Source organism: Carcharhinus amblyrhynchos, chromosome 5, assembly GCF_965287045.1.
Source record: "Carcharhinus amblyrhynchos chromosome 5, sCarAmb.v2.hapA, whole genome shotgun sequence".
Classification (NCBI taxonomy): Eukaryota; Metazoa; Chordata; class Chondrichthyes; order Carcharhiniformes; family Carcharhinidae; genus Carcharhinus; species Carcharhinus amblyrhynchos.
In genome coordinates, this window is record NC_137328.1 from 62,596,926 (window position 1) to 62,619,279 (window position 22,354).

The 22,354-nt window shown below is 40.0% G+C and overlaps 1 protein-coding gene across 11 annotated transcripts; it reads left to right on the forward strand.

The window, feature by feature from the left end:
• The first annotated feature begins 41 nt into the window (after positions 1-41).
• LOC145343069 (nicotinamide riboside kinase 1-like) lies at positions 42-20,621 on the forward strand. Of its 11 annotated transcripts, XM_080188900.1 has the most exons (12): positions 42-142; positions 1,640-1,723; positions 4,103-4,198; positions 9,835-9,925; positions 11,610-11,658; positions 12,589-12,745; positions 13,176-13,247; positions 13,325-13,431; positions 14,940-15,020; positions 16,836-16,999; positions 17,368-17,451; positions 18,523-20,621. In XM_080188900.1, exons 3-11 carry the CDS (start codon positions 4,170-4,172, stop codon positions 17,428-17,430), a joined length of 813 nt encoding a protein of 270 aa, XP_080045026.1. In that variant the 5' UTR covers positions 42-142; positions 1,640-1,723; positions 4,103-4,169; the 3' UTR covers positions 17,431-17,451; positions 18,523-20,621. The 11 variants fall into 11 exon arrangements, with proteins under 11 accessions (XP_080045026.1, XP_080045030.1, XP_080045023.1 ...); XM_080188904.1 differs by lacking the exon at positions 16,836-16,999; XM_080188897.1 differs by lacking the exons at positions 17,368-17,451; positions 18,523-20,621 and adding an exon at positions 2,338-2,449 and having other exon boundaries at positions 16,836-17,345.
• The last annotated feature ends 1,733 nt before the right edge of the window (positions 20,622-22,354 follow it).

A 22,354-nucleotide genomic window follows, 5' to 3' on the forward strand; every position in this document is an offset into this window, starting at 1 on the left:
GGTGAACGTAATGATATCAATGTGAGTGCCCCGCCCCTCGTGCCGAGCGTAATAACGTCACGCGGAGACAACCTGTTAGGCTGACCGCGGATATCAAGGGGAAAGCCCCGGTAACGTTGCTGCAGGCCCAGCTGGGAACCAGGTAATAAAGGCTGGCTTATGGTGGAAAGCCAACAGCCTGAATAATCGTTAAGCTCCTGACTCTGAGTACTTCCAGCATTTTTTAAAATAAAAGTTGGAGTTGAACCGCCGCTGTTTAGCTGCGGAGCTGCAGTGCCTCCTTCCCCAATTGGAGGCAAAGATAAGTTTATTAACAACTGGAGGTATTCCTTTTGTTTATTATTGTCACGTGTACTGAGATACAGTGTAGAGTATTTTGCGTGCTATCCATATAAATATCATACATAGCTGCCTCCACTCTCGCTCTTTTTCTGCTCGCTCTCCTCCTCCTGCAATATCTGTCCTCTCTGAGTTACAATATGGAGATGCCGGCATTGGACTGGGCTAAACACAGTAAAAAGTCATACAACACCAGGTTAAAGTCCAACAAGTTTATTTGGTAGCAAACACCACTAGCTTTCAGGGCTCTGCCCCTTTGTCAGGTGAGTGGAGAGTTCTGATCACAAACAGGGCATATAAAGGCTCACACTCAGTTTACAGAATACTGATTAGAATGTGAGTCTTTACACCTAATCAAGTCTTAAAAGTGCAGACAATGTGAGTGGAGATAGCATTAAGTATAGGTTAAAGCAATGTGTGTTGCCTCCAGACAGGACAGGACAGTTAGTAAGATGTTGCAAGCCATGGGGGTTACAAATAGTGTGACATGAACCCAAGATTCCAGTTGAGTCTGTCTTCGTGTGCAGAACTTGGCTATCAGTCTTTGCTCGGTGACTCTGTGCTGTCGTGTGTCATGTAGGCTGCCTTGGAGAACGCTTACCTGAAGATCAGAGGCCGAATGCCCATGACCGCTGAAGTGTTTGCCAACAAGAAGCGAACAGTAACGGGCATTATTTGCTAACAAATAAACCTGTTGGACTTTAATCTGGTGTTGTGAGACTTCCCTTTGAGTTAACCCAGGCTCTTTCTCCAGTTTTCAGCTTTGTTGCTGCTGTGTCCAAGAATGAGGACAGGAAGCTCGGAGTGGGGAGGAGAATGCAAACTGAACATTCTATGCAGTTTATTAAAATAAAGTATTACAAAATCACAGTTGAATCTGGAAGGAATGTTCAGGGCACTGGACAATGAGATGGGAGGAAGTAAAAGGACAGACGTTGCATCTTCTGCACTTGCACAGGCAATACTGTTGCAAAGGGAAGGGAAGATTCAGTAAGGAATCAGGGAATGTGAAGTAAAGTCCCATGTTCCTTGCAGTGTAGTATTGGAGGTGGAAGTTTCTGTGTACCCCACAGTGGTAATGGGGGTGAGAGGTCCATGCTCCCCACAGTGTGGTATTGGGAGTGGCAATTCCAATGTTCCCAGCTGTATGGTATTGTGGGTGTTCAGTCCCATGTTCCCTGCAATGTGGTATTGGAAGTGGGAGTTGCATGTTCCCTGACTCCGCTAACCCGAAGGATTTTAAGGCAGGTTTATAGTTTATATATCAGTATACCAATTCTTTTGTGTTTAATACTTTTAGGATCTGCTTGGAGCTGAGGTAGCAAAAGCATCAGGGAGAGAAGTCGAAAAACCACAAGTAACGTTAGCACAGGAGAAGAGGCTGGTGAGTAACTGCAAAGTTATTTTACTCTTCAGTTTCTTTCTAAATTAATTTGCAATCTGATACATTCAGCCATAGCAGGGCACTTCAGATCCATGGAACACAAGTCTGGCTCCATGTGGAAAATCAAGGACATTTCCCTAGTCCTAGGTAACCATATGTGAAGGAAGTGTCATTGTCTGAGAAACTTGAGCAGCAGCAAGAGCCACTTTGGTGCATTCATGAGGCTGCAGATTTTGTAGAGAATTCCTTTCTGGAGTTGTTCACCCTGCAACTTAAAAGTATGTGAGTAGAGAGGGAATCGAGGAGGATCAGGCAGTTAGTACAGGAGTTCCCTTAGTGCATTGGCTCACTGACAGGTATTCAATTCTTTTGAAGTAGTGGTTTCCTGTGGTGGCAGTTTGAGGGTTGGGTACAGTCAAAGCAAAGTCCAAGGCACCACTGGTGGCACAGCTGTATATAAGGGTAGGAGGAAGATTGGAAAAGTAGAAACAGCCACACATGATTCCAAGACAGAATGTTGACTAATAATAGAATAATAAAATAATAGAACAAAAATAACCTGCTTTGACAAAGGGTCATTTTGACTCAACATCAGCTCTTTTCTCTCCTTATAGATGCTGCCAGACCTGCTGAGATTTTCCAGTGTTTTCTCTAATGGAATGTTGACTCCTGGATATAGAATCAAGGATGTCACCAAGTAGTTGCAGAGCATTCAGAACAGGGAGGGTGAGTGGCAGTCATATTGGTGTCAATAGCATAGGTAGAAAGAGGAATGGAAGTCCTGCAACCTGAGCTCGGGGACCTAGGATAGTTGATAAATACATATGAACTTCCAAAAGGCTTTTGATCAAGTGCTACCTCATAGACTAGCTGGAAAGGTTGAAGCCTGTAGAACAAAAGGGAATATTGATACAAGACTGGCGAAGTGACAGGAAACAGAAAGCAGTGGTGATCGGTTGTTTTTCAGACTGGAGGAAGACATAGAGTATGTTTATTCATTATAGATATTGGGACCAAGTCTTTTCCTGATGTATAGAACTGTACTATATCTGTCACTGATATACAAAATAGAATGCCAGAGGAAATCATTTTCAGGAACCTTTTTAGGAGAATTTGAATACAGGAATGAAACAGCAATTTTTAAAATTTCTATTCCTGCAATCATTATGAATTTCCTTGAGTGAAAACTCCAATGTCATGCCAGTTAGTGTTTTATTATTTTTTAAATTACTTTACAGGATGTGGGCATTGCTGACTAAGCCAGCATTTATTGCCATCTCTGATTGCCCTGAGACAGTGGTGGTGATTCTTGAGCCACTGCAGTCCACGTAGAGTTGGTACACCCACAGTGCTGTTAGGGAGAAAGTTTCAAGATTTTGACCCAGTGAAAGTGAGGGAATGGTGATATATTTCCAACTCAGGATGGTGAGTTGTATGGATTTTTTTTTTGTTGTGGCCTCATAATAACTGTCATCCCTTCAGTCTCATTTGAATGCAGACCCAAGCCTTGGAGCTTTTGCACCATCCACCGCGTAAAGCAACTCTTGTCATAACCATTATCCTTGCATACTGTTTATAATAAAAATCACTAAAAATTAAAGGAATGAGATGGTGAAATTTTGAGATATGTATCTAATATGACCAAACAGGATGTATTCTCATGTTAGTAGTGGATACAACTGAGACATTGGATATGATTTTATGCACACCTGCCAGAGGGTATGAGGGCAGGGACATGTAACATACGCAGTTGACTTCCCATTGCCTATCTCCCCTCAGTTCTGTTTCAAATTTTACAGGGAAAATTGGATGCACTGGGCTGTCTGCCTGCCCTTATGTCTATTAAGGCACTTAACTGGTTAATTAATGGCTACTATAATTTGAGAGACTAAGGGTGGAAATTATGGAAACTCTGGCCACAATCTTTACATTCCTTCTTGGAAATGAGGGTAAGGAAAAATGACTGGAGGAGTGCAAATGTTACACTTCTGTTTAAAAATGGGAAGAGAGATAAACTCCAACCATAGGCATAGTGGGAGACGTTTTACAAACAAAAATCCAAGACAAGATTAATTTGGAAAAGTATGGGTTATTTAAATGAAACAGCATGGATTTGTTAAAGGAAAATATATTTAATTGAGCTCTTTAATGAAGTATTGGAGAGAGTTGATGTCGGTCATTATCTATAGACGTTCAAAATATACTTATTGGACACACTCGCAAAATTAAAGAAGGGTTTTGAATACCACTGGATCTGGATGCTCTTAGGTAAAGAAATTAATTAGAAGGAATGGAATAGACAGCTTCAGGCTTGACAAAGTATCATAGATTAGACAGAAATACAAGAGCATGAATATCTTTGTTTTTCTGCAATTGCAGGACTTGTTCATCATCATTTCCTGAATTCAGGAGCAAGGTTTATTAGAGGCACACTTGAAAGCTGAAAATGGAAAGATTTATTGTTGGAATTGGAGGGTAAGTATCAGTAAATTTAAATCACTATAGATGGTGAGACTGTATGTTGTTGAATTAACTTTCCCTCTGAAACTAATCTTACAGCAACTTTAATATTTTACTATTTTGAATTATTACTTAAGCATAGCACAAAAATGCATCCAACATGTCCATGGTAGTGTTTATGCACCACATGGGCCTTCTCTGTCATCATATCCTTCTATTTTTTCCTCCTTGTGTGCTTTCCGTTGAATGCATCTATGCTTTTAACCTCACCTGCTATGCTAGCTAATTCCACGTTTTACTCCGTCACTGGGTAAAGAATTTTCTCAAAGTCTCCAGTGACCAACTTATATTTATGGCCTGTCGTTCTGGTCTCATCAACAAGTGGAAACAAATTTAATACCCTCCCACAAGATAGATTTGGAGGGAGAGGAGCATTTCATTGGACAAGATGGTGCATCCAGAATTGGGCAGGGCAATCGTCATGAGGAAGGCCAAAAAAGCAAACCCTGCTGTGTGTGCTTGTGGACCTTTGGGGACGAGGCATTATTGAGAATCTCTTGGCTGGCGGCCTTCTCACCCCAGGCCTTTGATCTCAATGAAAGCAATTAAATGATGGACCTTCCCCAAAGAAGCTACCATGAGGCCCTTGCTAGCTGTCCTTGCAAGAATCTGTTGCCTGGATTAAATTCCATCCATTCTCTCTACATGTCCCCTATCAAACCCTTTCATAATGTTAAATCCTCAACAAGTCACCTCTTAATCTTTCTTTTCTGGTTAAGAGAGGTATTAGCTTAGTAAATTGTCCTTGGAGCTTCTCTAGTTCTATATCCTTTCATAATATAGCGGTCACGGTGCACAATTTTCATATATAATATAAACATAATATAGTTTATAATATAGTTCTCAATGCTCAAGTGTGGTTTAGCCAAATATCAATGCTAATTTAACATAAGTGATCTCCAGTTTTATCCCTTTAAAAATGAAACCCAACAACTTGTTTGCTTTTTTAATGGCTTTATTAATCTGCATTGTTACTTTTAGCCATTTGTGTATCTGTACTCCCAGATCCTCCTGTATCTCTACCCATTTAGACACTTAATTTCCAAGGAGTACATGGTCTTCTCATTCTTATCTCTTACTTACCTATATTGAAAGTTGTTTGTTCATTACACAGCTGCTCTGCAGGTTTGTTAATGTCTTCCTGCATTTTATTACAATCCTCCCCTGTATTAACCACATCTCCAAATTTTTATGTCATCTACAAATCTTGAAATTGCACTTACGATTCCAGCGTACAAATCAATGAATAACGGTGATTCTTTGTGGAACATCACTTCCCATATTTTGCTAATCTGAATAACTGTCTTTAACTCCTACTCTGTTTTCTGAGGGAGTGCTGAGCTCTGAGATGTCACGTATTTTGGGTGAGATGTTAAGCTAAGGCCTCATCTCCTCTGGCTGGATGTAAAAGAACCCATAGCACTTCTATGAAGAAGAGCAGGGGGGTTATCCTCAGTTCCCTGGCAAAGATTTATTTCTCAATCCATAGATTGTTGGGTCATTATTGTGTTTCTGTTGAAGGGGCAGTGCGCGTGTGTGTGGAGGGGTGGGAGGGCTGTGTGAGTGTGTGGTGTGGTGTAGTGTGTTGTGTGTACTGGAAGGGAAGGTGCAGAGTGAGTATATTGAGGGTGTGAAGCAGGACTGTGCGCATACATGCGTGTAAAACACATCTGCAAGACATAACAGATTATAAAATGAAGGCAGCTAAAATCGCCAACTCCAATGCATCCCTCCCTGATGAGCTCAAAGCATTCCTTGCCCATTTTGAACAAGACATCAGCGAGAGCATACCCTCCATCCCAGAAGCCTTGGGCGAACCTGTATCCAAGATCACCATTGCTGATATTAGAGCAGCCTTCTCAAAAGTCAACCCATGGAAAGCGACTGGCCCTGATGGGTTACCTGGACGAGCACTCAGGTCCTGCGTGGACCAGCTGGCGGGGGTATTTACAAACATCTTCAACCTCTTTCTGAGGTCACTATCTGCTTCAAGATGACTATCATCCTGGTACCAAAGAAAAGCCAGGCAGCATGTCTTAATGATGATCATCTGGTGCCTCTGACATCCAACATTTATAAAATGCTTCAAAAGGTTAGTCATGGCACAAATCAGTTCCTGCCTCATGGGCTGCCTGGATCCACTACAGTTGGCCTACCATCACGACAGGTCCGCAGCTGATGCCATCTCCCTGGTCCTACACTGACCATGGAACGCCTAGATAACAAAAACACCCATGTCAGACTCCTATTGATTGACTACACCTCAGCCTTTAACACCATTATTCCTATGAGACTCATTTCCAAATTTCATGGTCTGGGACCTGGCTCTTCCTCTGCAACTGGAGCCTAGACTTCCTAACCCACAGGCCACAATGAGTAAGGATAGGCGGCAACAACACCTCCTCTGTGATCATCTTCAACACTGGTGCTCCGCAAGGCCTTATTCTCAGCCCCTTACTATGTTCCTTATACAAATATGACTGTATGGCCAAATTCCCCTCCAACTCAATTTTCAAGTTTGCTGATGGGTCGGATCTCAAACAATGACAAGACACAGTACAGGAAAGAGATAGAGAATCTGTGACCTGGTGCGATGACAATAATCTCTTCCCCCAATGTCAACAAAAGAGATAGTCATCGACTTCAGGAGGCATAATTGGAGGGCATGCCCCTGTCTACATCAATGGGAAGAAGTAGAAATGGTCAAGCTTTTAGGTATCTAGATCACCAACAACCTGTCCTAGTTCCCCTATGCTGACACTATAGTTAAGAAAGCCCACCAATGCCTCTATTTTCTCAGGAGGCTAAGGAAATTGGGCATGTCTGCTACAACTGTCACCAACATTTGCAGATGCACCACAGAAAACATTCTTTCCATTGTATAACAGCTTGGTATGGCTCCTGTTCTGTCCAAGACCACAAGAAACTACAAAGCGTCGTGAATGAAGCCCAGTCCATCACTCATACAGCCTCTATTCATTGACACTGTTTACACTTCTGCTGCCTTGGAAAAGCAGCCAGGACAATGAAGGGCATGCACCCTGAACATACTCTCTTCCACCTTCTTCCATTGGGAAAAAGATGCAAAAGTCTGAGATCACATACCAACTGACTCAAAACCAGCTTCTTCCCTGCTGCCATCAGACTTCTTGAATGGACCGATCTCGCATTAAGTTGATCTTTCTTTACACTCTAGCTATGACTGTAACACTACATTCTGTACTCTCTCTCCTTTCCTTCCCTATATATGATATGCTTTGTCTGTGTAGCATATAAGAAACAACACTTTTGTCACATGTATTAGTGTACTGTGAAATCAAATCAAAACCTTCTTGCCTTCTGTAGGCCAGGTAGGACTACCTGAGAAATAGTAGCTGAAATGTTGCTACAGCTGAATGTTGTGCCTTATTAACTTCCCTCAGATTTGCAGATATTACACTGTCAAATCAAATCAATTTCAAGATGAAATAACCACCTTTTGCAATAGCTTGTTACAATATTGGATGATATCATTCAATTTCAACAGGTAGAATTTATATATGAAGTTTTATAGTTGCTGTTCCATGTAGATTGTCCAAATTGTTCCAGAAAGTATGGTTCAGTAGCTTTCAGATTCTTGGCTGGAAGCATTGGCATGTGAGCTAGTATACACTATGATGTTATGAATGCCCTTGACTGTCAACATACAGGTCTTGCAGTCAGTGACATTCTCCCAAGCAGCAGAGAAAGTAGTGTTAACTCTGGCAAAGAGATTTAATATTAGATGGTACGTTGGTGTCAACGTGATGTCTACAATATGCATTGGAAATTTTAAACAAGACATTTCTAGGTACTTTGGTACAAAAGAGTATTCGCCCATACATAAGCACCAGGGCTGAGGTCCAAATCATTTAGGCAGGAGATGTGAAACCCACTCTAGTAGAAGACACCTCCAGATCACTTCAATTTTGCATCAGCCACAGTGATTACAACTACCAGCATAGAAACAAATAACAGAAATGAAGCAGTTTAACTTGTAAACTTTTTAAGGCTTAAGCCAAAAATTCAAAATTCTAAGTTATTGGCATTGTTTGATGTGAGGATATTTCTTTTGCTGCTTTTGCTTCATGGCTCAGCCTTACAACAGCAGGTTAAAGTCCAACAAGTTTATTTGATAGTAAACCCACTAGCTTTCGGGGTTTGCCCCTTCATCAGGTGAATGGAGAGTTCTGGTCACAAACAGAGCATATAACGGCACACACAGTTTACAGAATACAGATTAGAATGCGAGTCTTTGCAGCTAATCAATTCTTAAAGGTGCAGACAATATGAGTGGAGAAAGCAGTAGGCATAGGTTAAAGAGATGTGTATTATCTCTTGACAGGACAGTAAGTGAGATGTTGCAAGCCCAGGCAAGTCATGGGGGTTACAGATAGTGTGACATGAACCCAAGATCCTGGTTGAGGCCATCTTCGTATGTGCAGAACTTGGCTATCAGTTTCTGCTCAGCAACTCTGCGCTGTTGTATGTCATGAAAGCTGCCTTGGAAAACGTTTACCTGAAGACCAGAGGCCGAATGCCCATGACCACTGAAGTGCTCGCCAACAGGAAGGGAACAGTCTTGCCTGGTGATTGTTACAATCAAATAAACTTGTTGGTCTTTAAACTGGTGTTGTGAGACTTCTTACTGTGTTTACCCCAGTCCAATGCCAGCATCTCCACATCAGCCTTGATGAATCAGAGAAAATAAAATGTGAAGTACTTGGGATCTTAAACAAAAGCATGGCACATGCAATTGGATTAACAATCCAGAATTCTGGTCTAATGAGACATGAGTTTAGAGCCCAACATACACAATTGAGAAGTTAGTAAAGGTGACTGTGTAACTACTGGTATGTTGTAAAAACTCAACTAATTCACCAATATGTTTCAGGGAAGGAAATCTGCTGTCCTTACTGGATCTGGTCTATAGGTGACACCAGATCCACACCTATGTGGTTGAGTCTTGACTGCCCTCTGAAATGGCTTAGCAAGCCACTCAGTTAAGAAAAAATAGGGATGGACGATAAATGCCAGCCATGTCTGTGACATTGAATTCCATGAATGATTGTACAAAAAACCCTGTAAATCTATCATGATGGGTTGAACAAAATATGAACACTTTATAATGTAAATAACAGAATACAAAATTGTGGGAAAGAAAGAACAGCTATTGAGATCAACTTTGACTTTTGGACATCAACAGAGTGCATGGTTGATTCATACCTGTAATTTTGAGGCCACAGCCTTAGTTTTGTGGCACTGGAGAAGTGTGGATTGCCACATGAGAATTCCAGTGAGTTTTACGGATAATAACCGGCCGAATAAGTATAGGGTGGGAGAAGGTTGGAGGAGGAACCATGATCTCGGTGGAAGGGGGCTTCTGAAACAGAAGCACCCTCGATTAGTTTTGTGAAACCAGGAGGTACACTTCCGTGACAATGTTTAGCTAGTTTGGTGGAATATAGTACTCTAGAAGGTTGGCATTGTCTGCTTGGTCTGAGCCTATTGCAATACATCATTTTATTTTATGTAAATAAATATAAAATTAATGATGTCTCTTTTCAATTCAGTGTCACAAATGGTGGAAAAACAACACTTGCATGCAAACTTAAGAAAGCTCTTCCAAACAGTATTTTACTGTGTCAAGATACATTTTTCAAGGTAAGACACGAGGCACTAGTTTTTTTTAAAAAACAATTTGTCTCATTTTACTTTAAATGCATTAACTGTGTTATGTTGTGTACTTAGGATGAGAAGAAGCGATTAAGCCAATATGCATTTACCCTAATCTTAAATAGACTTTTTTCCGTGTCCATATTCTTTGCTTCACTCCAGAAGTGAAAGAAGCAAAGAAACAGAGACCCACATCCAACTAAATATCCTCACTGAGCCTGTATCACAATCAAACAAGCCCCAAACACAATGGTTATTGCTCAAAGTCATTCCTCCCTCTTGTACTTCTGTCATCTGTTCCAAAAGTATTTCTGAAGGCTTTTTAAAAGATTGAAGGGAGTAATTCTATAACCAATATTTATTCATATAGCACCTTTTAATGAGAAAACACCCTAAGGCACCACGCAGAAGCAAGATCAAACAAAACCCAATTATGAACTCCTATTTCACAAGGTGATTATTCTCTGAAAAAAATATAAACTTCCAACTTACTCCCTACTTTTTCAGTTTAACTGGACAGTCTCTAATTTTACCTAGTCCCAGAACCTCAACAAATCTATCCACTTATATTTTATTAATGCACTGAGTAATTTTAAATATCTAAATTAGGTCTAAGTCTTTCCACTGAATCCAAATGCAAGGTATGAAGTTTATCTTGTTGGCTATTGACTGAAATTACAAATCACTTCAGCTATTTCCTTCAATGCCTTAGGATAGATTAAATCTGTCCTTTGTGATTGTTCTATTTTGAGCTCCCTTAATAATCTCACATGGTTTTCCTTGACATATTTAAATTATCTGCACTGTGAGAATTCGATGATTCTATGAAGTTTTAGTTTCCTCAGCCAGACAATAGCAGATTCAATGTGACCACAATTAATAACAGATACAAAGGTCTGAAAATTCATAGGTTCTACTGCCCTCTTCAGACCTCTCTGCCTGCCCCTGACTAGGCAGATGGTTCTGGGTGGAGCCAGAAGCATGGATGCTCTGTGTTGGTAGTTATGGCTTTATTTGAAACCCAGTATAGTTTTGGATGCAAGTTGTGCTATCCCACTGATCCTGCAAACTCTAGTGAGGCCAAAACCAGAGGACACCAGCAGATGCAATGCCAGCTTAACCAGTTAGATCATGTGCTGTGGATTATTGGGGTCACTGTATGTATTCAAATCTCATGCTGTTGGTATCTATAAATGAGCCATCCTGCATGCATCCTTAATATTCTGTAAAATCTTAACAAAAAAACCCTTAACTTGACTAAGTTCAACAATGGTTCATTCCAAATTCACTTTAGTTTGTTTTTAATACCTTTTGCTCTCTAAAAGACCGTTTTTGGGAGCAAGTTGCGTGATTAAGTCTTAATGCGCCATCGTGGCTTCTACTCATCTCACATTCTTTTAATAAGCTTCAATCTTTCACAACTATGTTTTGATGCAATAATTGTCTTTCAGCTCCTTTTACTATTAATCTGCTCTCTTCATTTCTGTAAACAAAACTTTTGAAAGCATGTCGTTAGCACATCACTATCCCTAAACTTCCTATAGCTCCAAGCTTCAAACCTTATTGCGTGTAAAAAAAAAACAAGTTGAGATTAATGTCTTCAACAGTGAATGAGAAACTGCATTTTTGGAGTAAATTTACCACAAATTAAGTTATGTTTATTTTTATCTAGCCTGTCAATGAGGTAGAGATCGGAGAAGATGGGTTTCAGCAGTATGATGGTAAGATTTGTCACATCTCTGGGAAAGGTTTTTTGATAGAACAACTGTAATGTAGTTTTCACAGATTGTTAATCTGAAAGAAAAGAGTTTTTGTTAGGCTGGATATAACCTTTTCGAAACAGATCTAAGATCTGCATGATTCAAACTTAAGGAAGCTACAGAAACAAATAACAAATGTTGACATATACTGTCTTAGATGGTGGAGCACGCAATAGGAATTGTCTTAACATTGAAAAATGTTATTTCTTTACCGGGGCGGCATGATGGCACAGTGGTTAGCACTGCTGTATCACAGTGCCAGGGATCCGGGTTCAATTCCAGCCTTGGGTGACTGTCTATGTGGAGTTTACACATTCTGCCATGTCCGCAGTTTCCCCTCTCAGTCCAACATGCTAAATTGCCCCTTGCTGTCCCAAGATGTGTAGATTAGATGGATTAGCCATGGTAAATGTGTGGGGTTATGGGGAGAGGGCAGGCGAGGGAACCTATGTAAAGCACTATCAGAGATACTGCAGGCATGATGGGCTATATGGCCTCTTCTGCACTGTAGTGATACTATGGTACAGCTTTAATCTGTGATGTAATCATCAGAAAAATGCTTTCAGTATCCTACCTTCTTCAGTCTCTCCATTCCCTTTTGATTCCTCTACGTCCTCTCATGCAACTGAAATGTTCCACCAGGATGTGGCACTCTTTTCATTACTGCAAATAAAAATTGATTTTTGACTCAAATTTGTGCGCCAAATTAAATGATGTGTTGGAACTCAAACCAGTGAGCTTCCACGGGGAAATGAATAAAACTCTGCTGACTACTAAAGAAAAAAATGCATTTACATGTGTATATAGGCCACTATAACATTTGTTTTTTGTTACACTTTTAAGAGCATTAGTTTCACATCTGCCAGTAATTATCTCATTAATAACTTTTAGTTATCACAGCTCTGGACATGGAAGCCATGATGAATGCAGTCAAAGCCTGGATGGAGAACATGACTGTTGTGCACATTGGGCAAGAAGCTCCAGTTTTATCAGAGAACAAAGGCCCCTACATCCTAATAGTAGAAGGTTTCCTTCTTTACAATTATAAGTATGTTTGCTTATACTTATGTTTTCTTATACTTGTTTTATACTTTTTTTTAAAATCAATTAATGTAATATGCTAAATAATTTGTTATATTTTTATTAAATAATTATGCAGAAACCACAGATTAACAAGGTTGTAAAGAAATTATTTGACTGGTCAATGTCAGGGTAACAATTCTGCATGGAACATGGGAGTACTAACTGTTTGTTGTGCAAGTTTAGTTTGCTTCACCTTTACCAACTGCTGAGGCACAGAAATAAATAAATGCATCAGTTCTCATTCAAATTAACTCAGAACAAAATGCTTGAAGTTTTTACCAGTCCTAACAGGAATTTTGTGAAACCTGTATCCACTCTCAGATTTGAGTGCATTGATACACATGACTGAATTTATAATGCTGTATGCAGTGCTTTACACATATATATGTTTTTAGGCCCTTAAATGATGTTTTTAATCAACGCTACTATCTCTCTATTCCATATGAAGAATGTAAGAGAAGAAGATGGTAAGAACTGATTAAAAATATTTTAACAACACTTGTCATCAAATGACCTAAAACTGAACAGAATCTCTTTATTTTAGTTTAAGAGTCTACGACCCCCCTGATCCACCTGGAAACTTTGATGGACATGTGTGGCCAATGTACCTCAAAAACAGAAAAGAAATGGAAGAGAACGTAGCTGACATAAGTAACCATTTTCACTTTAATTTATATTTGAAATTGTTTTCTGAACCTAATTTTGACTGTCCAGTGAATAGCAGTTTAATAATACCAGAATGTTACCAATTTAAATTTCTAAATACTGATGCTGCTGTTTTTTGAGAATATAACTTGTAGCTTAGATAAAGAAGAACCAGTGGATATGGTGTATTTTGATTTTTTTTAGGCTTTCAATAAGGTCACACTCAGGTTAGTAATAAAATTAGATCACATGGGATTGGAGTAAGATACTGGCATGATTGAAAATTGGCAAATGGACAGAAAACACTGTGTAGGAATAAACAGATCATTCTCGGGTTGGCAGGCTGGGGTATCGGAAAGATCAGTGTACCTCAGCTGTTCACAATCTGTATCAATGATTTGGATGTGGGGACCAATTGTAATATTTCCAGAATTACTGATGACACAAAAGTAGGTAGGAGTGTGAGTTGTGAGAAAGATGTAAAGAGGCTTCATGGTGATTTGGACAGGTTATGCAAATGGGCAAGGACATGGCAGATGGAATGTAATGTGAATAAGTGAAGAGGTATCCCCTTTCGTAGAAAACAACAAAAAGACAGAGGATTTCTTAAATGCTAAGCGGTTGGGAAGTAATAATGTCCAAAAGTATCTCAATGTCCTCATTCTTGAATCACTAAAAGCTGACATGCAGGTGCAGTAAGCAATTAGAAAGGCAAATGGTACATTTACCTTCATCACAAGGGGATTTGAGTACATAAGTGAAAATGTTTTGCTGCAATTGTAGAGTGCCTTTATGAAACAACACCTGGAGTATTGTCTGCAATTTTGGTCCCCTTATCTAAGGAAGGATGTATTTACCAAAGAGGAAATCAACAAAGTTCAGCAGACTAATCCCTGAGATGGCAGAATGAGAGATAATCTCGTTGAAACTTACAAAATTCTTACAGGACATGGTAGGGCAAATATGGATAGGGTAGTTCCCAGGGCCGGTGAGTCGAGAACTAGGAGACAGATCTCACAGTAAGGAGCATGCCATTTAAGACTCAGATGAAGAAGAATTTTTTCACTGAGTGGCAAATCTTTGAGTTCTCTGTCCCAGAGGTCTGTGGCAGCTCAGTCTGTGGATTTCTGGAAAAGTTTGTCATCTAAAGATAGTGGATTGAGTAGTGCAAGGTAGATTATCAGCCATGATGCCTGAATGGTGTAGCAGGCTCGATGGGCTGAATGATCTACTCCTGTTCCTATTTCCTATGTTTCTAACCAATATTTTGTAAATAATAAAAACATCAAATGAATCTTTGGAAATTGGTACATATATCTGCATGTTTAAAAACTTGTATAAGAAATGAGTGAAAAAGAGTGAATTTAGATCATCAAAATTGTAACCACAGCTGTAAATGATGATCAGAATCTAGGACCACATTCTCATGAAGACTGGAAGCAGGAGTCAGGAAAGTTCCTGACTCTGCATCCATCTCAGTTAAGGAGTACTTTCCCACTGTGTTTTCGTCTTAGAGCAGTGGACCAGGATGGAGACAAGCCCTGCCACCTCCGAAGGCAGCCTTGAGGCTGCAATGGAGACAGATGGATGGCAAGGTCAGCAGGCTAGTAGACCCACTCCTGTTTTTTTGGGATGTCAGCCCAGTTGTTATTATGACTGCCTAGCCCTGACCCTCAAGCCCCTCCATATTTCCTCTGTTTTCTTTTATATCTTCCTTCCCTCTCATATCCTGTAGACCACCTCCATGTTCCAACACGTCTCCCTTTCTGGCCATCATGTCACCTGATATTCTCAAAGTGTGCCCCATGATCCCCATACCCATCATATCCTCCATTCATCGCATCAGCATAGCTCCTCTAACCCTTACATGTCACCCATAATCCTCCAGATCCACCCCCATTATTCAGTTTAAGTCATTGGTATATCGACAAGTCTCGGCTCCTCCCTCCGCGACTGGACCCTGAACTTCCTAACCCACAGACCATAATCAGTAAGGATAGGCAACCACACCTCCTCCATGACCATCAACACTGGTTCCCACAAGGTTGTGTCCTCAGGCCCTTATTCACCCATGACTGTGTGGTCAAATTTCTCTCCAACTCAATTTTCAAATTTGCTGATGACACCACCATAGTGGATCGGATCTCAAACAATGATGAGACACAGTACAGGAATGAGATAGAGAATCTAGTGAGCTGGTGTGATGACAATAATCCCTCCCTCAATGTCAACAAAAGGAAGGAAATAGTCATCGTGTTCAGGAAGCATAGTGGAGGACATGTCCCTGTCTACATCAGTGGGAACAAAATAGAAATGGTCGACAGCTTCAAGATTTTAGGTGTTCAGCTCACCAGCAACCTGTCCTGGTTCCCCCCTCCCATGCTGACACTATAGCTAAGAAAGCCCAACAATGCCTCACTTTCTCAGAAGACTAAGAAAATTTGGCATGTCAGTAACAAATCTTAACAACTTTTACAGATGCACCATAGAAAGCATTCTTTCTAGTTGTATCAGAGGTTGGTATGGCTCCTGCTCTGCCCAAGACCACAAGAAACTACAATAGGTTGTGAATGTAGCCCAATCCATGTAGCAAACCAGCATCCCATTGATTGACTCTGTCTACACTATCTCAGAGAAGCAGCCAGTAAAATTAAGGACCCCACACACCCAGGATATACTGCCTTCCACCTTCTGCCATCAGGAAAAAAATACAAAAATCTGAGGTCATGTACCAGCCGACTTGAGAGCAACTTCTTCCCTGCTGCTGTCAGACTTTTGAATGGACCTACATCGCACTAAGTTGATCTTTCTTTCCACCCTAGCTATGACTGTAACACTACATTCTGTACTCTCTCCTCTATAAAGGGTAGGCTTTGTCCATATAGCACGCAAGAAACAATACTTTTTACAGTATGCTCATGCGTGTGACAATAAATTAAATAAATCAAATTGATAACAGAAGCAAAGTCTTTGGAAAAAAAAGGTCAGTTTCAACTTTTTACTTAAAATTCATGGTATTATGGCCAGAAACTTTTTTTCCACTCCGTATCTTTTGATCTTATGTGAATAAATACTGAAACCACATCTGGAAAAAATAAGTCTGCTTCTGTGGATACAATTACCAGATGACCTATTATGAATGCTTGGCCAAGCTTCAAAATGCCTAATGCACTAAGTTTAGCAGGCACTGTTTATGGAGCCTTCAGAGGAGCACAAGGTTTGTTTGACTGACATCTCTAATAGGTTGTAATTTTTTTTTCTTTGATGTGACTTTTTCATTTATTTGCAAAAGTGTGAAGTGGAGAAAAGCTCATGGCATTGAAACTATGAATGGCTGTGATTGATTGACAGCTTACTAAAAAGGTAAGAGGGCAATATATTAGAATGGGAATGTTGAATTTTCTTTTTAGTTGATGACTGGAGACTAGGGCTACTCGCGGTTCACAGCTCCCTGAGAACCCATGAACCACATCTACGTAAAAGATGCCCAACAACACCAAAATTTGTTGGGGCTGATGAGGGCTTCAGTGGTTTGAACTGCTCATTCCCAAAATGGAGTCAACAAGAACAGAAGGTCTGTATACGAGCTGGCTACTTGCGTCCTTGGCCTACATTAGCAAATTCTACATATAGACCTCCCACCCACCATCTTTTAATTCCACCCATGTTAGCTAACTTGGTGAAAATCTAGGCCTATAAAATCTTCAGATTACGCATGAACATAATGTCTATTTTTTAATTAATCATAAAATATTAATTGTAATATTTATAATACCCAGCTAATGAGTTCATGTTTTGATATTTAACATTTTCATTGCTATTGGCATTTACAGTATTTGTACATTTCTTGCTGTAGTCTGAGTTCGTGTTGACAATAAAGATCTTAATGTTTGACTTCAGAAAATTAGAGCATCAATTGATCCAGTGTTTTTTTTGCTTCAGTTTACTTGGATGGAACAAAACCTCCAGATGAGTTGTTTGCACAAGTGTATGAAGATATTTTAAGAGAAATTCAGAAAGTCTAAGGTCAGGCTTTTTTTCCCTTGTGGTTCATGCTTATCTTTTGATAGAAAGAGGCAATATAATCTAAATAGTTTATTCTTAACATGGGTACACTAACAGCTAGACCCTGGGGTTTGCTGATGGAAGCTTTTGGTGCAGGGTAAATTGAGAAGCCTGTTAGAAAAACAGATTTGATCCTTGGCTTTGTAAATAGAGTACAATAACAAGGAAGTTATACTGAATCTTTATTACATCACTGGATGGGCACCTGCTGAAGTATTGGGTCCAGTTCTGGAAACCACAGTTTAGAAAGGATATCATTGCCTTGGAGTGGGCACAGAGGAGACTTAACTGAAATAATTTCAGGGATGTGAGACTTCAGTGATCCAGGGAGACTAGATAAGCTGTTTTTCTTCTCTTCAGAGTACAGAAGGGTAAAGGGAAATTTAATAGAAGCAGTCAAAATGGTGAAACATTTTGGTACTGTAATTGAGAAATAGTCAAAAAATCAGTAATCAGAACATATGGATTTAAGGTAATTGGCAAAGGGCAGAGCCAAGATGAAGTGGATTTGTTTTAAACAATGTGGTATTATGATCTGGAATGCACTGCCTGAAAGGGCAGTGGAATAACTCAATAATGATTATTGATAACTTTCAAAAGGAAATTGGAGAAATGCTTGAAGGGGAAAATTTGCAGAACTACAGGGAGAGGGCAGGGGAATTGAATAGCTGTTTCAAACTCATGGCATAGATAAAATGGTCTGAATTGTTCTCTGAATTCAGAGGGCAAAGAACCTTCATCTTTCTTTTAGGAAGTGACCTTCCACACAATTGGAATTAGGAATGATTTAATATGTCTGCACCACACTTGTGGCTTTTAAAACAATTATTGTGTACACGTTAGTTCCGGGATGGGTGTCTGACCAATATTCTGCCAAATATTAATAAGCCTTTATTTCTGCTGACTATACGTTCACACCCATTTAACCAGCTTACTTATATCAGTATGCCATACCACATGGCCAGTTACTGTTTTATGAGAGTAAAATCATCTTTCTTCATAATAATTGGCTCTGATTGTTGTCTCTTTTAGTCAGCAACTGTCTATATGACACCTCTGAAACAGGATATTGGAAAGTTGAAGATTCTAGTGAATAAATGACTTGCAGCACTGAGCTACCTGTGACTGAAGGAGATTCGGTGAAAATCCAGAGACTCTATTGAAATGTGCTTGAACCAAGCTTTAGGATAATCCAAACATTAAGAATTTTACATTTGAACACTTCCTGTCCTCAGAAGCTTACATCCTCTTAGCATATGCATGATGCTTTGGTTTATTTCTTTATGTCAACATATAATCATGGGAATTCTGTATTTCTTAATTTTCTTCATCTGTTAGCCAATTGCCTTTAATGGCCACGTGTTTGAAAGTGCTTTTCTCTGCTTCAGCCCATAACTGGGATTTTCCGACCGTACCGGTGGTGGTTATCGTTACTCACTGGGCTGGAAAATCCCAGCCTACGTCTAGAAATTACACACAAGATCATCTATTTTGTGTTTTTTATGCCTCTCTCAATTAAAATTTAGAAAACTGATTCTGATTTTCTCCAGTAGTTTTATAGTCAGATTTCTGGTAGTCATCGCAAGCTCCTGTCCTATTCAGAATTTCCAAGCACCACTGTCAAATTTCTTGCCTCCCCATTGATACTCCATGGCCCTGATCCTGCCTATTTCAAAATTTCCTGGCCAGAAGCCCCAACAGTCTGCATGACTATCTCCATCAAAACCTTATTGTTTTCCAGACCTACCTCTCTTTTTTTAAAAAAAACCATTTCCTTCATTCATGTACCTAAAATGCTATGGATTCTGATACTGTTCTTAATTGGTAGTGGCACAGCTTTACTGCAACCATAAACAAATTACTGCATCCTTTGAATAAATGTGGTGTCAAGTGTCTAGCCATTTACAACTTTCATCATCATCTCTGCTGTAAGACTCTGTTTGCCAACTGCAGTCTCTTTGCCCATGCAGAGCCCAAGTATCGATTTCCCAGCCCTCCTTCCCATCCTTCTCGTACCCTACATTCAAATTTGATAGCCATCTTTGATATTCTTGTTTTCCATATTATTCAGTTTTTTCTCCTGTCTTTCCGATTCCCTAGTCAGTACCATTTTTCATGACAAAGGGCCCGTGCTCTTGGGGTATTCCAATTCCACTTTAATTTCCTTCCCCACCTTCTGCATTAGATATCACCACAGTCACGACAACCTGCCTCTTCCTCCCATCTCAGTCCTGCTTTTAGATTCTTTTCTCAGATTGCATTCAGCCTACGCCACTGCATTTTCTCATACCACTCTGAAATATTCTTAGTTTTTCTTCTGTCCTTATGTAGTACCTCCAATGTAACATTTTATTTCAATATGGCTCATTTTATCCCATCCTAGAAACCCTCAGCTCAATCCTTATCCTTGTCTAATTTTATTTTATTACACCATGCTGTGCACCTCTTCAACATCACAGCCCCACTCTTCAGTTCTTTAATGTGCCCACCTTTAATCCCATACAGATATAATATTTCAGTCATTTATTTCATATGATCTCTGTTTTATCCCAACCAAACATCTAAGCATCAACTGGACCCCAATATGCTCCAGTTCAATTTTTCTAATTTCAAGTTCACAAAGCAGGTCCATAAAATTCAAAGCTAGATTTCAGTAAGTCAAATTCAGAGTCTACAACATATTCCGTTTAGCACAAATTTCCTTTTTCAGCTTTACAAACTGTACTTTGTTCGTTACACCACTGTTGCTGTGAAACAGATAACACTTGATACAACATGAAAAATGCTAGTCCACTATAAAGAATAGATTTAGCATGGAGGAACGTCTGATTGTAATGTGAAAGTTTTTATATTAGCCAATGAAATTTAATATGGCTACCTTCTGATTATTACTCAACAAACACATTATCAGTTTATTTATACCTTAGATTATTTTAACTGTGCTAGCTATAAACTACAATAACTGCAATGAGAAAAAGTAATGAATTTTTATATCTCGCCGCCTCATATCCTCAGTTTGTCATCTGTGCTTTATAGCCAATTCATTGTTTTTTAAATTGCATTTACTGTTGTTGCACTGGCATATACGGCAGTTAGTTTATAAACAGCAAATGTAATAAATGTCAAATTCATCTGTTGTGTTGGTTGAGGGCTAAATGCTAGCTATGACACCAGGACAGCTGAGAGGTGGAATTTTATGGCCGCATTGAATGAAGTCCACAAGGTAAAGGAGGCAGGAAGGGATCATAAAATTGAGTAGCAGGGTTGCTTGCCCATCGTAACTTACTTCCATTGGTGGTAGGGGGCATTGGGCAGCTCATCACCCTTCAAGAAATTGAGGTCCTTCAGTGGACGATTTATTTCCTATTTAGGGCTTCGTACTGCTGCTACTATTTTACAAGCCAAGGGGGTGCCCAGCCCACAGCGAAGACACCAGAATTTATCTGGTAACTTTGCTTGGAGATGAGGAAGGATGCCCTCTGTTTTGGGCACTCTGTTCCACCTGAGGCCCCCCCCTTGTGTATTTTCTCTCCAGACATTCGAGGAAATGAATGTATCCTAACAGTGACTACTAATCTGGCAGTAAAATCGGCTTGGGGATTACCTGGCAGGCCCAACCTCAATTTTTAAGCTGGGAGGTGGGGCTATCACCTTCATGTAAAATTTCACCCAAAATCAGGTGGATGGAGCTTGGTTTAGCATCTCATCTGAAATACTGCATCCAACAACACCCACCTGATGAAGGAGCAGCACTCCAAAAGTTCGTGCTAACAAATAAACCTGTTGGACTTTAACCTGGTGTTGTGCATCCAACAATGTAGTATTGTTCTCTGTGTTGTATTGGAGTGCTTATCCTGGAGTTACTGCACAAGGTTTTCTCTGCCATTAACAAAATGCTTGCAAGAAGCATCAGTAAAAATATAATCTGGTCACTTGAGTTTCATACCACAACAACTACTTGCATATATATGACACCTTTAACACAGTGAAATACCCCAAGGTCCTTAGGGGCATTTTTTTAAAAAATTCTTTCACAACACATGGGCATCACTGGCTTGGTCAGTAATTATTGCCACTCATAATTTTTCCTTCACAAGGTGGTTGTGATCCACATCCTTGAAATACTAGGAAGGGAGCTCCAAGATTTTACCCAGCAATGGCGAAGGAATAATGATATACCTCCAAGGAAGGATGGTCTGCTGCAGATGGTGGTTTTACCATGCATCCCATATCGAAGGAACTTAAATGCATTGCTGCAGTGCACCTTGTGTATGATGCATACATGCCACTACGTTGATGGCACAGGGAGTGAACTTTTAAGACACTGGTTGGGGTGCCAATCCAGTGGGTTGCTTTGTCCTGGATAGTGTGCAATTTCTTAAGTGTTGGAGCTGCACTATCCAGGCAAGCGGAGAGTGTTCCATCACACTCCTAACTTGCACCTTGTATATAGTGGACAGTCTTTGGGAGTCAGATGGTGAGTTATTCACTGCATAATATCGAGTCTCTGACCTGCTGGTGTTGCCACAGCATTTGGCTGGTCTAGTTCAGTTTCTGGTCAATGGTAACCCCCAGGATGTTGATAGTGAGTAATTTGACGATGGTCATGCCACAACGTCAAGGGAAGTTGGTTTGCTTCTGTCTTGTTGGAGGTGTCCATTGCCTGGCACTTGTGGTGCAAATGTTAATTGTCATTTATTAGGCCAAACTTGAATATTGTCCAGATCTTGCTGTGGACGAACACAACTGCTTCAATATATGAGGAGTCACAAATGGTACTGAATATTGTGCAATCATCAGTGAACATCACTTTATGATGAAGGGACAGTCATTGATGAAGCAACTCATGATAATTGGGCCCAAG

Excerpts from the sequence above, each read along its gene's own strand:
- LOC145343069 (XM_080188897.1), top strand. The coding sequence starts at position 4,170 with ATGGAAAGATTTATTGTTGGAATTGGAGG. Across the intron at positions 12,746-13,175 it reads TTCCTTCTTTACAATTATAA|GCCCTTAAATGATGTTTTTA; the intron begins GTATGTTTGCTT and ends ATATGTTTTTAG. Across the intron at positions 15,021-16,835 it reads GGAGACAGATGGATGGCAAG|TTGATGACTGGAGACTAGGG; the intron begins GTCAGCAGGCTA and ends TTTTCTTTTTAG.